This window comes from Diaporthe amygdali (genome assembly GCF_026229845.1).
Source record: "Diaporthe amygdali strain CAA958 chromosome Unknown NODE_23_length_778278_cov_65_433824, whole genome shotgun sequence".
In the NCBI taxonomy this organism is placed as follows: Eukaryota; Fungi; Ascomycota; class Sordariomycetes; order Diaporthales; family Diaporthaceae; genus Diaporthe; species Diaporthe amygdali.
Genome location: NW_026517043.1, coordinates 523,298 through 538,562, shown reverse-complemented (window position 1 = coordinate 538,562; position 15,265 = coordinate 523,298). Strand labels below are relative to the sequence as shown.

Sequence of the window (15,265 nt, the reverse complement as noted above, 5' to 3'; positions counted from 1 at the left end):
GTCAAAGACGAAGACACCGCTCAAGAAAACGCCTCAGCTCGGTTTAGAAGTGGCGGTTACAACCCGTCTCCAATGCTGTTGCTCTATTAGCTCAGATGTGTTCCGCAACTTGTCTTAATTAGCACGAGCAGTTCAACCGGTGTTCTTTACCAGTGTATACATCATGATTGAGTGGCAGTCTTAATCACGTGAATGGGGCAAGTAAATCTTTTCTTTTTTTTTTTTGGCATATTTGTAAGATAGCGCGAGTCTTGAAATCTTGAGGAAAAAATGTACTATTCTTCACCAGTCCTTACACCAACTCAAGAGCCTTGATGGTCGAGCACGTTCTCACTGCCACGCTAAGGAATGGCATGGCGTATGAAGGACTGCCATGGAAAAGGAGAGTCTTCGTGCCAGCGACGAGAGTCAAATCCTTACCTTCGCTTTCTAGACTGCCTTCCTGAACACTCTCTAGACCAAACTTGACCCGAAAGCAGCCCCAGATGCTCATTGTTCAAAGCCACTTGAGGGTCCAGCGGAAGATTGACACAGAAAGAGACAGTCCGGCCATAATCAATATGTAAATGTGTGGTCCAGCTGACTGGACGTCTCTGCTAGCCTTAGCCTAAGGACCAAGCCATCGGATGCACACATACGCAATCATTCATTGACAGACTTTGACTTGAGGTTTCTGAACGTATGCTGTCTTAGCATGATGGGGAGCTTTACTATACCTCCTGAAGCCCCAAGTCTCACGTTTGGATTTCGGTAGTTCGATGGAATTATGCTCAACACGCCATGACAACAACAATCACGACTTGTACTTAGTGATGATGCATTATAGAACGTGATGCTATGTCGATGTAGCTCCCCCTCGGACCTTGAGTCCACAATTATTCACCTCAAGTCGATGCTCATTGCCCTGGGAGGCCACTCATATTCTCTAGGCTTGATTACTCAAATGGCACCTTTGCAAGGTGATCATATACTACTTTACTGACAATTTTGATGCTAGTGCTATAAGTTCTTCAGATAATTTGCACTATTTCACATAGACCATCAAAACATGCCAATTCTTCTTCTCTAGTGCAGTAAACAATTGCAAAGAATGAAGGCACCTTTGTGGCCACAGGCAATATATAATGAACCGTGCTATCCAACTTCCCCCTGAACAATCCCTCCTGTTCAAGCCCATGAAACTTCATCAAATCATCCTGACAACGACCACCTCAAACAAAAGCCCAGACATCCAAGTTCTTACATAAGTACCTCAACTCTCAGTCACAACCAACATCTACACTCACCCATCATACCCAAGATCTCTGAGATCTCTATCCCTACATACCATACAAGCCAAAGCACCTCTTTCTCACGAGCCATCAACCACTCCTCGCACAGACAAAAACCATCATGGCTTCCGCACAGAGCAACCAATGTGCTCATTGGGCCCAACAAATTTATGGCATCTCCTACAAACCTGCCACTACCGACACGCTACGCTCTGAGATCGAGGACCTCGTTGGCGGCAAGTATCTGCACGAATTTTCAAAATGGAGGCACTTGGCACAGCAAACCTGTGGCCAATCCTACGGGCTACACTCCGATATCGAGTACCTAGTTGCCAAGAAGTACCTCGCGCAAGTAGGCACAACAGAGCAGCCTCCAAGCACTAGCAACTCCTCCAACAACATCTCTATCCTTATGGAAGAGTTTCAGCATTCAGAAACCACCCAGAAGACCACCCTTGAGCACGCAGCACCAACCGAAACAGCCTCCGCTGAGTCTACCGCAAACACCGAGCGAGATCTCCCTGGTTCTGCAACAACCATCGAGAGGGTCTCCCGGAACGCCACAGAAGCAACCACCTACAAGAAAGACTCCGAGGGACCAAGTCTGGAGGTTGATGAGAGGATCTGGTACCCGGACCTCACCGCCGTCGACAAATGGGTCAGGTCCCTCCCTCCTCGGGATCAGCTCGAGTACCTCGTCAAGATCAAGATCAAGAACTTCCGTGACAAGCTCGATGTGCAAATACCACTTGGCTGCCGGTTGTGGGAAATTGACAGGGATGAGGATGGACGGCGTCTGAAGTACTTCCAAAAGCACGGCAGGCAGGCCTTTTTTGACCAGTACATTGACAGCGATTACGTAGGGCCTGTTGAGTTCCTCTACATCGATCCCAAGGAATCAGATGAGCTCAAAAAGCGGATGGCGAACTTCTGGAAACCTGGAAAACGCAATATGGGTGGGAATGGAAGACACATGATGTAAGGGATTTGAGAGGCATGGCATCTTGGGTTCTGTTTAATAACTCTACTAAGACTTTCGGGGCTATAGAATGTATTGAAAAGACGGAAGGGGGATGGAAATGATAGGAATTACAAGAAGAGATGGCAATTATGAGACTTTAGGCCTGGAGATATGGGTAGTAATTGAGTACTTGAATAGGTCTCCATAGGCAGCTTGACACAAGAATAGGTTGAATACAATTTTTTACCTAGATTCACATTTTCCATGTTGCTTTTGCCATGCCTGATTCGGAGTAATGTGACACAGAAACTTCTAAGTTGCGGAGAGGTATTGTTGGTCGACGCATGGCTTCCTTCTCGACAATCCCCGGCCCCCTTTTTCAAAGAAACGAGGTCCAAGAGGGGTGAGGGAATTGACACCCATTATGGTGATAATCACAAGCAGCTTTATGATGAATTTGGATCCCTGATTTCACCTAGTGCTAAGACAATTCACCATGTGGTACTGATTCATCGTCGGCGCCAGCCAATGATAAATCATGTCTGCGCAATCACAGCCTTGAAACATGAAGAACTCGAGCAAATTTTTATCATCCGAGCGTCTTGGCTTTTCCTCCGACCAGTATCATAGCCCTCAATGAACCCGAAAATCTGTGTCTGATGAAGACAGCTTCAATTGGGAAGAAAGACCTTTAGATGGCTTGTTTTGCGTCTTGCGGACAGCGAACAAATGGTGCCCGGAAGCTTAGTGCATCTGTACCCTGCTGTCTCACAAATCTTACTCAATTTGATGTATTGCATGCGAATTTTGTTCTTTCAAGCTGTGCTGGATCTTATGGGTCAATATGATTGAATGAAGTTGGCTTCAGAATACGACGAAATCGCACGCTTGTCAGATCTTTGCTGAACTAGCCACCCAAGGTTTGGAAGTCGTGGGTTCCCTCGCAATCCACAAGCTGTTATCATCCCACAGAAAGCCAAGACAAATGCTCGAAGTGCTTCTCAGGACGCCAAGAGACAAGGCCATCAAAAGCATCAGGTGCGCAATGGCCAGCCTTGTCCAAGCAAGCAGGGGTCTTCTGGCGCAAGAGCTGGTCAAAAAGCTCGAGATATCCGTTTGCGTCATCAACGGCGACCGCTTCTACCCATTATAGCGCGCGGGTTTGCAAAGACACCCCAGCGCATTAGCTGAAATGTGTCGATATCCTTGCACCTAGGAAAACGGCCCGCCACCTGTGGGATGCTTGTCTTGACTTTGAGGCCGCCGGCATGCGTCAAACGGCCGATGCGTGTCTCAAACCCAGCGCTATATTGGTCATATAAGAGGATGTGGCAATTAAAGAACTGTCCGTGGGCTTGTTGAAAACCCCTGGTTCAGCAGAAAACCGCGACAGGAAACCGCGACATGAGATTGTGTAGCGATATTTGGTGGGGATAGTGGGCTACAGCCACGACAGATGGTAAATTTACTGCCCTGCCAGACACCTTTGATTACAGGGTTGACGCAACCTGTACTGGATCTTTAAGAGAAGTGACAGGGCCACACAAGATCACAACGAGCTGATTTTTTGACAGAGCAACTTGGATGACAGAGCACAATGCTCACGTCAAAGGGCAAACAACAACAAACCCGGTTTCTTGCGGGCCTTTACAGCTTTTTATCGGAATTTGGTGCTGCTTGCTTCCGTCCTACAAGCCAGATTATACGTTCGCATGCCGAGAGGGGTTGAATATCACAGGAGGCCTTGAAAGGACGTCGGCACCTACGGGTTCACTATGACTAACGAACAAATTACGGCGCTTTCGGTCCGATAGATGCGTATCGCTACCAAACTGGAGTTGTCCGATTGTTACTGCAATGCCGACTCTTCCATTGGAAAGACTGGTCTAGACTTTTGTAGACCAATGCCAAGTCGTTGTCAACATCATGGCGACTTCTGCTTTGACCACGGAAGTTAACCGGTTCGACGTCTTCTTCTCGAGCCAGTCTTGGTCGACGGTCAGAAGGATTTGGGATTCCTGGAATTCCTTGAGGGGTTGAAAACCGGAGACTGCGGCCCACACATACTAGTCATGAGTTTTTGTCCAACCCGTCGTTTGCAGAACAGTGTGCTTGTTATATCATACTTTGAACCCATCGCTTTGATGATTTATTGCAATATTTTGCTGTGCAGAATTGTATATCGAATTTTCCCCATCTATGTGTGAGGAAGTCGTACAAAGGCTATATTGATCACAGATTTGGTCTTGAATGCTATGTAGGGCTGGTAGCGCCCGGTCGAGTCATCAGCCCAGCAGAATGTTGGCATGAAGTTGGCACGGCTGATCCACGGCCTGCATGTCATACATGCAAGTCAACGTGGTCCGTTCCAGGGCATGAATCTGGACCGAAAGTGGCTTTGCTTTACTCAGGGGTCTTGCCGAACGACTGAACGGCATTTTCTTTGGTTTCGTCAAGGGAAAGGCTGGTGGGGAACCGTCAATATGATTACAATTCCATTTTAAACACGTAATATTTGAAAGATGAACCCAAAATTTCCTTGTTTCAAGTCTGAATATCTGAATCTAAAGCATAGTGCCCGATGCAGATCCAGGAATCTTCCTAAGGCTAGACTTCGGGAATTTTAAATGCTTAATTGATCCCGGCAGCAGATTATCAGATCCGAACAATGTTCCTTTTACATACCGCAACTTCAAATCCTGAACCAATGCCCCTTCCCCACAGCCTCCCTTGTTCACCATACGTAAACTCAGGCAGCAGTGCAGGAGGTCGGCCAGGCAGCCAATCCAAGCAGAGACATAGACGCCGGATCTTGACAGGAATCACATAATCCTTCGTCACACCGTCAAGCCCCACAGAACAAAAGCTCGAGAGGAGCCCTTCCGCGTGGATGCAAGCTACCGGCATGGCAGTGCCTGGCGAAGAAGCCTTTTGTCACTCCGATTCGTAGCTTCTGCATGTATATGTAGAACCCACACGCAGCCGAGAGAAGTACCAGCAGAGTTTACTGGCCAGATCAATATCAGGAACAAGAAGACCCATATTTGACCACTTTTACTGACGGCGCAGTTCTACGCCATCGCCTACGATGATGCTGGTATTTCGGACCTATCCGCGTCTCGGCAGCTGAAGCGTCGTAAGCAATTCCTTCACTTTTCGAGAGATTTTGATGTTCACTTCTCAAGGAGTCGGTCTGCCTATAGGCTGGCATAAACAATGTGTATAAATAATGGCTAGAGCCGCCCGCAACAGGCAAGCCGTGGAAATGAACAGTCCCGGCTCTTGATACACCCCAAATTCTTTATTACTTATTATTATAATGATGCCCAACGCCAGAGCCCTTTTGTGCCTGCTAGCCCTGGCCGTTGGCGCAAGAGGCTATGCTGACCCTGAGCGATGCTCCGGTACGTGTTTTGCGCATGACCCAGGACTTATCCAACGGTCCTCCGACGGGGTCCACTTTCGCTTCAACACGGATACGTACATTGATATTATGAAATCCGATTCGCTTTCTGGTCCATGGGAAACCATTGGAAATGTGCTTCCAAGTGGCACTGTAGTGAATATGACAGATGTTACGGCTTTATGGGTATGTGAAAGTTTCTTGTTATTATACATAAGTATTACTCTGCCAGTTGCTTTTGTCTTGGCTACGGGCTGGCTAGATGTTTTGTTGACGCGATTATAGGCACCCATGATCATCGAGAACGATGGCACGTACATTTTATGTAAGTGAAGTTTTGAAGTCCGTCCTTTTGCATTTTGGGTAACAACAAAGGAAAAGTTTCATGTCTTGAGTATATGTTTTGGGAGAAAGAGCATGAAAAACCACAACTTTCGCCATATCACTAGGTCTGACTTGAAGCTCCATATCATAGACTACAGCGTATCTACCCCTGCAAGCCAGGACTCAGTTATTGGATACGCAACCAGCACGACCATGGAGAGCGGCACTTGGGTCGATCATGGATCAACGGGTGTAGAATCGACGTCCGACGCTTCATATAACGCCATCGATCCTACTATGATTCTGGTCGACGGAACATATTTTATGTCGTTTGGATCCTACTGGGATGACATCCAGCAAGTAACCTTCAACTCGAATGCAACGACTGTTACAGGAGATCCATACCAGACCATCTACCAACCATCTGGGATTCACGATGTTGAGGCCAGCTTTCCCTTTCAGTACGGGAGTTACTTCTACATGTTCTGGAGCGAGGGGCAAGCCAACGACTATGATGTGTCACTACCCACCGAGGGAGGAGAATATAAAATTCGCGTGTGCCGGAGCACCGCTATCGGTGGACCTTATGCGGACCAGAACGGGACCAGCTGCCTGGAAGGCGGCGGTAACACTGTGCTTGAGAGCCATGGGGATGTGTACGGGCCTGGTGGCCAGGGAGTCCTGGATGACCCAACGTATGGACCGATTCTGTACTACAGATATGGTGAGTCTTTCCTCCCTGTCACTGAACTTTTGGATATTGAATTTACTAATATCAATTGCCCAGTCAACACAACAATAGGTTATGCTGTCAGCGACTACCAGTGGGGGTGGAATGTTATTGATTGGGTTGATGATTGGCCAACAATATGAAGCCGAAATATCTGTTGAATAGAGTTTAGAGTCAACTAACGAAGTAACGTCTTAATGAAAGAATTTCCGAAGAAACGTGCACCATAGCAAGGGATGACTGAGCCAGCGGATCTCTTCAAAGGCAAGTTATTATTGTTGATCAAGCCAATTGAAACTTCTGGTGGAGATCTCGCGCTTGATCCCCTTGAATCGGATGACATGACATGTCATCCAGTGTGCTCAAGCATCTGTACTCTTCATGGTTTCCCCGGGACCAGTATATAACTATCTCCTATTCGGTACCGTATTCAAGCTCGATATTCTGCAAAGTAATCCCTGACTTTTTTTGTGCCTGTCTTCATTTCGATAGCTCGAACAGCGTTATTCTGCCTATGAGAAAACACGAGGTAGACATTATCGGGCATAACAGCTTTAGTCTTGGTCTTGCCAGTATCTCTCCAAGTGTGTGAATGCAAGCTTTTCTCAAGCCTACCATATGCATGGGCCGCTGCCAATCAAGCTGGAACGCATAGTATGATTTCCTAAGTGAAGTGTTTCACCTGCCCTATAACATAGATATTGGGATAAGAGAAGGTTGAACCGGGAATGATTATCGCAACGTTGGACCGAGTGCTACGGAACGAGGGGCCCTGACCCCTGTCGACGGGGCTCTGTGACGTGGAGCGGCCCCACCGCCGGCACCGGCAGGGCGGGAGCTCCAAGCTCCCAGAGACCCAGAGACCCCTGCAGCTGTCGAGTGTCCCGAGGTGGTACTGAAAAAGTGCCGCGTCCGAAGGGCCGTCCACTCTGCATACTGGTACAGGGACAGCTAGACCGAGACTGACAGCTGCCTCTCGCCTCATTGCAACTCTCCAGCGCCGTTACGGACCCTCAGCCTCGGCCTCGACCACGACCCCATTGGCAATGACGGGCCCTGTAGCTGCTGCTCGGCCTTTGTTGCGGCCTGGGTCTTCCTTACTCTTCAAGCAGCTCAGTGGCCCATCGATACCAGTATCAGTATCAATATCAGCATCGTCTCGCCTGCGGCCAGCGACCTCGACCATCCTTAGCCTGACCACCACCACCAGCAGCCCACGAGGGCAGCTGTCCCTGCGCACAGGATGCAGCAGGCTCCGTTTCTACTCCACCAATCCACCACCCCCTTCACAACAAAATGCGAGCTCCAAGGAGGCCGAGGAGCCGTCCCAAGCAACGCAGGCCTCCTCGTCCTCTTCGCCAGAGAGCTCCTCCTCCGCCGCAAGACCCTCGAGACCTAGCCCCGAGCTCCCCTCACAGACCGACTCGCGCCGCTCTGCCGCGTCCCAGAACTTCGCCCACTTCATGGACAACCTGCAGTCGCGCGTGCTGGTGGCCTCGCAGACCCTCAACGACCTGACGGGCTACTCGGCCATCGAGTCCATAAAGGCGGCCAACGCCAAGCTCGAGACGGACCTGGCGCAGGCGCAGGCGGACCTGAAGCGGGCGCGGCAGCACTACAAGGCCGTCAACGCGCAGCGGGCCTCGACGCAGCGCGAGGTGACGGCGCTGCTGGCGCGCAAGGACACGTGGACCCCGGTGGACCTGGAGCGCTTCACGACCATGTACCGGCAGGACCACGAGCTCGAGGCCGCCGTGAGCGAGGCGTCGGCGGCGCTGACCGAGGCCGAGGCCGACGAGGCGCGGCTCAGCCAGGCCCTCAACAGCGGCATCCTGCGCCGCTACCACGAGGAGCAGATCTGGAGCGACCGCATCCGCCGCCAGTCCACCTGGGGCACCTGGGGCCTCATGGGCGTCAACATCCTGCTCTTCCTCGTCCTGCAGTTCGTCGCCGAGCCCTGGAAGCGCAACCGCCTCATGAAGGGCATCGCCGCCGAGGAGAAGGCCGCCCTCGAGGCCGTGCGGAGGGAGCTGGAGGAGGTCAAGGGCGCCATGACCAGGAGGGAGGACGCGGCTGCCGCAGCGGCGGCGGCGGCGGCGGCGGCCCCCACCGCCGTCGTCGAGGACGTCGGTGTCGAGGCTGTGCCGGTGGCATCCCTGCCGGACGTGGGGATCCCGGAGCATACGCGTAACCCACCAGGTTTGACGTGGAAGGAGTTCCTATCGGAACCCAGCCTGTGGCGGGAGGCGCTGGAGGACCTCTATAGCGAGAGGGTGATGTATCTGCGCATGAGGGACGTGTCACTCATCGCTCTAGAAGGCGTCGTGACTGGTGCCGTGGCAATGGCCGGCGTTGCAGTGCTGTTGGCGCGTCAGCGTTGATCTTTGCGTCAAGCACTTATAGAGATCTGTAAAACCATTGTATAGAGATACTAGCGACTCCCAATTTCACGTTGTCTCTGGTAGATGCGCTTGATTCTACATGGTCTGGCACAACCAGACCCCGCGAAGGGTGTGGCGACCGATATTGGGCACTTCGCTTATTGTAATAAACACCGGTCATCGAGATAGTCCTGTCCAGGCCCATCGAAAGGAACACACGTGAAAGAATTGAGGTGGATAGGAGACTAGTGAGTGCTGTCCTACAAGCACCGTATTCAATTGCGGACAACCTCATGGCAGAACCTGATCTTCGTTTCCATGCTCTATTAAATTAGGCTGTCTAGCCGTTGTCCGCATCACGCAACCCATCGTCAATCCATGGCCGTCATTTCTACAGTATCTAACATCCAGTCCCGTGCATTTCGAGGCGTCAGATGCTTCTTCAGCGTCGAGGAGTGTGGCGTTTGAGCGCTTGCGTGCGCATGAAAACACGCTGCGCATGGCCTCGCCCAGGTATTATTAGCCCTTTATATATAAAACAACCCTTGTCGTGGCCCGCACATTCTGGCAGCGCGGCTACATGTAAGCACATGGCTCCGAGGATGCCAGCTGCAGCCATCCTTGTTCTTCCCCCCAAAATCATCACCCTGGCCAGGATGGCTTCCTCGCCTACTCGAAGTCCGCGGTGTAAGAGAAACCACGGAACTCCTCTTGCATAGCTTGTGACAACACTGCAAACCTTATCAGTGCATGCACAGAGCAAAATGTTTTGAGAGAAAGAACCGGACATACCTGATTGGACTGGTGTGAGGACTGGAGTAACACTTGTGAACTCAGAATCGAAGTTGCTGGTGTCAGTTGCGCTCTTGATTTGAGGCAAGAAAGGAGGCGCGACCCGCTTGTGGTAGATGTCGTCCCAATTGATGTTCCGGAAGAACGGCTGGCTCATGACCTCCTGCGCGTCAGTGGGACCGCTTCCCAACCGCTGGTCAGGTTCACGAATGAGCAATTTCTGCAGAATCGACACGGAATCCCTAGGCATGTGAATAGGGTAGAGTGGCTCGTCCGCCAGGATAGCGTCATAAATCTCGTCTTCGTCTTCACCTCGGAATGGAGACTGTTGCAGAAGCATTTGGTAAATAAGAACACCAAAGGCCCACCAGTCCACAGCGCGTCCGTATTTCTTATCCAACAGAATCTGTCAAATGTCAGCATAGTCCAACAAAGTAAATCCACAATAGTACATACCTCGGGTGCCATGAACTCGGGGGTACCACAGAACGTGCTTGTCGTGGAACCGAACCACATATCTTCCTTGCAGAGACCGTAGTCGGCAATCTTGATGTGACCGTCAAGAGTGAGGAGGATGTTGTCAAGCTTCAGATCTCGATAAACGACGCCATTTTCATGGAAGTATTTGAGAGCCAAGCAAACCTCAGCAGCGTAAAATCTGGAAAAGTGTTAGCCAAGTTTACAGCAACCTCCGGCGAAGGCTTCTTACTGAGCACGCTTCGTTCCGAATTGTCCACGCTGGATATGAAGCATCAAGTCACCACCGCTAATGTACTCCATCACGAAATAGACTCTCGTCTCTGTCTGGAAACAGGCGTGGAGGTTGGTCAGGAAAGGATGTCGTTCGCGATTGGCAATCAGGAAGACCCTCTTCTCGGACCGAATGCTTTCCACTTCGTCGTTTTCAATAATGAATTCCTTCTTGAGCACCTTGATGGCGTAGAGTTTCCTTGACCTCTTGGTCTCCGCCAGCATGACCTTTCCAAAGTTACCCTTTCCAAGCACCGCAAGGAAGTTGAAGTGGTCCAAACCAATCCGCATCCCGGTCCCTGGATCAGTAGCGGATGGCAGAGGCTTCTTCACCGGAGCCGAGACGGTTGAGGACGTTGGCGAAGGGGCAATGGGCTCTGGCTGCGGTTTCGGTGCAGCGATCGGCTGCTGATAAGGCTGCTGTGGCTGGGCTTGGACGGGTGGTCGGGACTGCTGCACTGGAGGCTGTTGAGGGTATTGGTTGACATTAGCATAATCAGCTGGATTATATCTCCGGCCCTGCGTAGGACTTCCAGGATGCTGATTGGCGTATGGGTCTTCTTGCCCCGGTTGTGGCTGTCCGTAGCTATCCTGGCGAGCCATGTAGTCTTGCTGCCCGCCTTGCTGTGGCCTCGGCGACTGAGTTCCGACGGCCCCGCTCATAGCCAACGTCGCTGCAGCCGCGGCGTCGGTGGAGCTTGACATACGACTGTTTCCTGGGCGGTCCGGTGAAGGCTGGCCATAAGTTCTTCTGGCAGCCTCTGCAGCTTCGGGGGACACCGTACTAAAGGAGCCCCCGCTCGTGCGGTCGTAAAGGGTTGAGGCCTGGGAAGCTCCGGGGCTTGTCGTGCCCGACCGCAGTGTCCTCTCACTCATAGATGGTCTCTGAGACTGCCGTTGTTTCTGGGTCCTCATGCCCTCAAGAATTTGGTTTGCAGTTGTCATGGACATGCCACAGAAGTCAGGAACCAGATGCACGCACTGGGCGTGGGCAGTAAGGGCGCATTCTATCAGGACCACGTTAGTATATCGAGCACAATAATAGAATAGATGAACATGCCTGAGCATTTCCTGCAGTTCTTCCTTCCAAAAGGCAAAAGATAGCCACAGTGACAGCACCAATTGGCAGTAAGATTCGAGAAACCTTGGAATCTGTGGGGAATTCTGTGGTTGATCTTCTCTTCCTCGGGGTCGGTCTCGGCGTTCGACTTGCTGATGCACTTGGTGACAACATTAGTGTAACATTTCGTGTGGCAAGTGTACTTGCAGTCCTCGCACTGCATACCGGCCGAGTACTTGAGGAAGTCGGCACAGAAGGCGCAACGCATGATGTTGTAGAATTGCCGTGACACAAACTTGTGCCCATACATCTCGTGGATCTCCTCCTTGCGCTGACGAACGGCACCTTTTCGACCAAGGCCAACGTCGAACTTGTGCGTGTTGCTGGTCTGCTTGATAAAGTTGAAGTTCAACAGGATCTGGCCGGTGGGCTCCAAGTTGAACCACCCCTCGATAGGCTGGGACACTGATTGCGTTGGAGCCTGAGGCGGCGGATAAGTGGCCTGGGCGCTTTGATATCCTGGTGACGTTGGGGGAGGCCCAAATTGAGGCTGTGGTTGCTGTGGATTCATTGGGAACTGGGCAGGAGCAGTCTTGGGATTGGCCATCCTATCAGCCGACACCCAACCCGAGTTGTTGATCTCCGCCTCAATCCTCTTCCGACGCAGCTCTTCTGCAATGTCAGAAATGCGAACCCATAGCAAGCCTATAGGGAGAGCGTGCTCGCCGGGCTTGTCGTAAACCGTCAGTTCAATCTCATTAGCCTTATCCACCTCGATGTTGTGATATTCGGCCTCCCATCGGTCGTTGCGCGTGGCCCTGGTTCGTGCAACAACGGCGTCCTCAACTTTGACAGCGACAAAGGTATCGGGGGTTCGGCTGAAACGGCCAGTCGGGGCATGGTCGACATCCTTCACTGCAACGACCCTGATAGTGAGTTGACCAGATAACGGTTTCCGCAGATTCGGCATGTTGATACTATCATCTGTACAGGGTATCTGTTAGCGAGGACTAGCCAGCGAGGTCTTGAGCTGTCTTTTGTTTCTTCTTCATTTGCCTTTCTCATTATTTGTGGGCAGGCGGTCACATACCATCCGAGTTTTCGGCACTGTCAGTGTCGATATGCAACTCTTCATACCGCTTGAGAGCTTGCTTCAGAAGAGTTATCTTTTGCTTGCTCTCCACCTTTCTGGCTGCGGCATCGGCACGGCTCTTCTTGTCGCCTTCCATTTGGTACAGTTGCACCATTTTCTCAACGCCCTTCAGGTACTGCTCCTCAACATTCAGCTTGAACTGGATCTGAGAGAGCATGAGCTGGATGCGGGGTCCCAGATATGGGGTATCATATTTAATCAGGTCTGTGAGAGCGCGCAGCGTCAGCATTGTAAGCACAGCTATAAAGAGAGCACAAGAGGTATGGAATCAGGGTCTTCGAGACGTACCAAGCTTGGTGAAGTTGGGGCGAGGTTTGGGACCCCCGGATCCTGGGCCGGGTGGTGCAAATGGATGGCGGGGAGGCATCAAGTCGTTGTGGCCACCGATTTGACTGAACTGAGTCTCGCCGCCAGAGGTTGCATTTCCGGATGCATCCTTGGGCGGAGGCGTAGGAGGCGCATCTGAGTCGGCGCGCGTACCGTGAGGCCGAGAGCTCGAGCCACCGGAGCCCATATCCATGCTCTGCATGCCACGACGAAGCTGAAGCTCCTTAAGCTTCTCCTCGAAGAACTCGAGATTCCTCTTGCCCTCGCGCATCTGGGTGTCGAGCTTGGAGCGGACGGTGTCGTTGTTTGTTTGCTGTCGCATGAGGTTTGCGGCCTGGATCAGCGACTTCTCGCGCTCGATCTTCTTGTAGACCTCCATTATCTTGTCTTCGTCGGCCATGTTGGCGGTGTTGTGCTGCGCGAGCGGGCGCGCAGGGCAGAGAAGAGAAGGGTCCGGGGAGGAAAGGGATGCGGCCTAGGAGTGCGTAGGTGAGGAGCTGGCTCGCTGGCTCACTGGCTGGATGGGCTGGTGTTTGAGTGGATGGGTGAATGGGTGGATAGATGGATGGAGAGACGGGTAGATTGATCGTGTCGCCCCACGCGACACGACGGAAGAAAGAGGTTGTCGTAGTCCACGGGGGAACCTCGCGTTTTGCTGAAGATTTGAGTTGACAGTCGTGCCCGAATAGGTGCGGGTACAGGTGCAGATGCAGTCGAGTCCCCACGGAAGCGCCCAGGACTCCACCCCCTACCCTGGGCTGGGCCTGTCCTGCCTCTCTGGCCGTCTGTCTCCGGCCGTCTGTCTGGTGTCTGTCCCACAGCCACCCGCTCTGCCACTCGGGTTCGGTTGGGTTCCAAGGCTCGCCCGACCGCTAGCAGTAAGGTAGTATCAGCTCACGTGAAGAGACGATCTTGTGCAGACTGGGCGAGGGATGTGGAGACGGTAATCTGGGATCTGGGGGGTGGGGGGTGTGTTTCCCAAGAGAGGGCGCGTGTGGTGTGGTGTGTTGTTGGAAATGTTGAAAGGAAATGTCGTCAGTGCTGCTGCTGGTATGTAGTGGTAGTGGATGATGGACGGATGGATGGTAGTGTGGTAGATAGAGGTCGGAGGTTCAATGGCGGGGTTTTGTGTTTCGCATCGGCCTGCCTCAGCCAGCGCAATGAACCGTTCGCTCGTTTATTCACCTCAATGAAACGGCATGCAAGACAAGCAGGCGATTCTGGATGGGGATCCTTGGAAAGGGTTGGAGAAGCAGAGGAGAGAAGTGCACTGCGCGCAGTAGTGCGTGCAGCGGAGCAAAGACAGATAGAGGGGCCAGAGGGGGGTCTAGAGGGAGGGGGGGCAGCCAGCCAGACCTGAGGGATGGATTGATGGATGGACGGATGGACTTGTCGGCCGGTTCTGCAAGCTACCATCACAGCAGAGTGCGGTACGGTAGAGCAGAAAGCTCTTGGGGAGGGGCTACGGCAGCAGGGGGTGGGAGGGAGAGGGGCCAGATGGGGGGGAGGGGTGAAGAAGAGACAAGCGACAAGTGACAAGTGACAAGGGGTGTGAGCCGTGCATTTGCGTGTGTGTATGTGTGTACTGTGGTATGCGTGTATGTACGTACGTGCAGCAGCGGAGAGCACAGGTACCAACACCGCAGCATCTGCTGTGCGGCTTGGGGGGGGGGGGCGGGGGCGCCTGGGTGGGGTGTGCACGAGAGGGAAATGGAAATCCCTAGGCTCGGTTGATTGATTGCTCCCTTGCACAACAACAATACTTCATGTATATTGAACATGATCAAACAATACCACAAACTTGCCCAACCACGCCGAATGGACACGTTCCTGGAGGCAGCCACGGCGGCGAATTCCCTAATTGGCTTTAATCTTGACCAGTGTCCTCGCAAGAAAGGAGCAGAACAGCTGAGAGCTGAGGTGGGCTCGCCCATGGGCTCATCGAGACTGTGGCAAAATCCAAGGACTCGCTCACTCAACGGTCAAAGAAAAGGCGACCAAGACAAGACAGACAAGACAGCCAGACGGCCCAGCTCAGCCCAGCCCCAGCCCCAGCCCCAGCCCACACCTGGTACCCAAAAGACGGCCAGGCGGGGTGTGTTACTCAACAGCA

The 15,265-nt window shown here is 52.3% G+C and overlaps 5 protein-coding genes across 5 annotated transcripts; 4 read left to right on the top strand and 1 right to left on the bottom strand.

The window, feature by feature from the left end:
- Window positions 1–1,392: 1,392 nt before the first annotated feature.
- On the top strand, window positions 1,393–2,253 carry J7T55_004887 (uncharacterized protein; the record flags this gene model as incomplete). The annotated part of the gene is made up of 1 exon (XM_053130624.1): window positions 1,393–2,253. The coding sequence occupies one exon, from the start codon at window positions 1,393–1,395 to the stop codon at window positions 2,251–2,253; it is 861 nt and encodes a 286-aa protein (XP_052991313.1).
- A 544-nt stretch (window positions 2,254–2,797) lies between these two features.
- Window positions 2,798–3,385, top strand: J7T55_004886 (uncharacterized protein; the record flags this gene model as incomplete). The annotated part of the gene is made up of 2 exons (XM_053130623.1): window positions 2,798–2,853; window positions 3,205–3,385. 2 exons carry the CDS (start codon window positions 2,798–2,800, stop codon window positions 3,383–3,385), a joined length of 237 nt encoding a protein of 78 aa, XP_052991312.1.
- Window positions 3,386–4,939: 1,554 nt separating this feature from the next.
- On the top strand, window positions 4,940–6,832 carry J7T55_004885 (uncharacterized protein; the record flags this gene model as incomplete). Its single annotated transcript, XM_053130622.1, has 6 exons — window positions 4,940–4,975; window positions 5,302–5,368; window positions 5,589–5,821; window positions 5,921–5,960; window positions 6,111–6,683; window positions 6,747–6,832. The coding sequence occupies 6 exons, from the start codon at window positions 4,940–4,942 to the stop codon at window positions 6,830–6,832; spliced, it is 1,035 nt and encodes a 344-aa protein (XP_052991311.1).
- A 903-nt stretch (window positions 6,833–7,735) lies between these two features.
- Window positions 7,736–9,070, top strand: J7T55_004884 (uncharacterized protein; the record flags this gene model as incomplete). Its single annotated transcript, XM_053130620.1, has 1 exon — window positions 7,736–9,070. One exon carries the CDS (start codon window positions 7,736–7,738, stop codon window positions 9,068–9,070), a length of 1,335 nt encoding a protein of 444 aa, XP_052991310.1.
- A 669-nt stretch (window positions 9,071–9,739) lies between these two features.
- On the bottom strand, window positions 9,740–13,552 carry J7T55_004883 (uncharacterized protein; the record flags this gene model as incomplete). Its single annotated transcript, XM_053130619.1, has 7 exons — window positions 9,740–9,801; window positions 9,863–10,268; window positions 10,319–10,520; window positions 10,572–11,619; window positions 11,757–12,656; window positions 12,763–13,029; window positions 13,114–13,552. The coding sequence occupies 7 exons, from the start codon at window positions 13,550–13,552 to the stop codon at window positions 9,740–9,742; spliced, it is 3,324 nt and encodes a 1,107-aa protein (XP_052991309.1).
- Window positions 13,553–15,265: the final 1,713 nt, after the last annotated feature.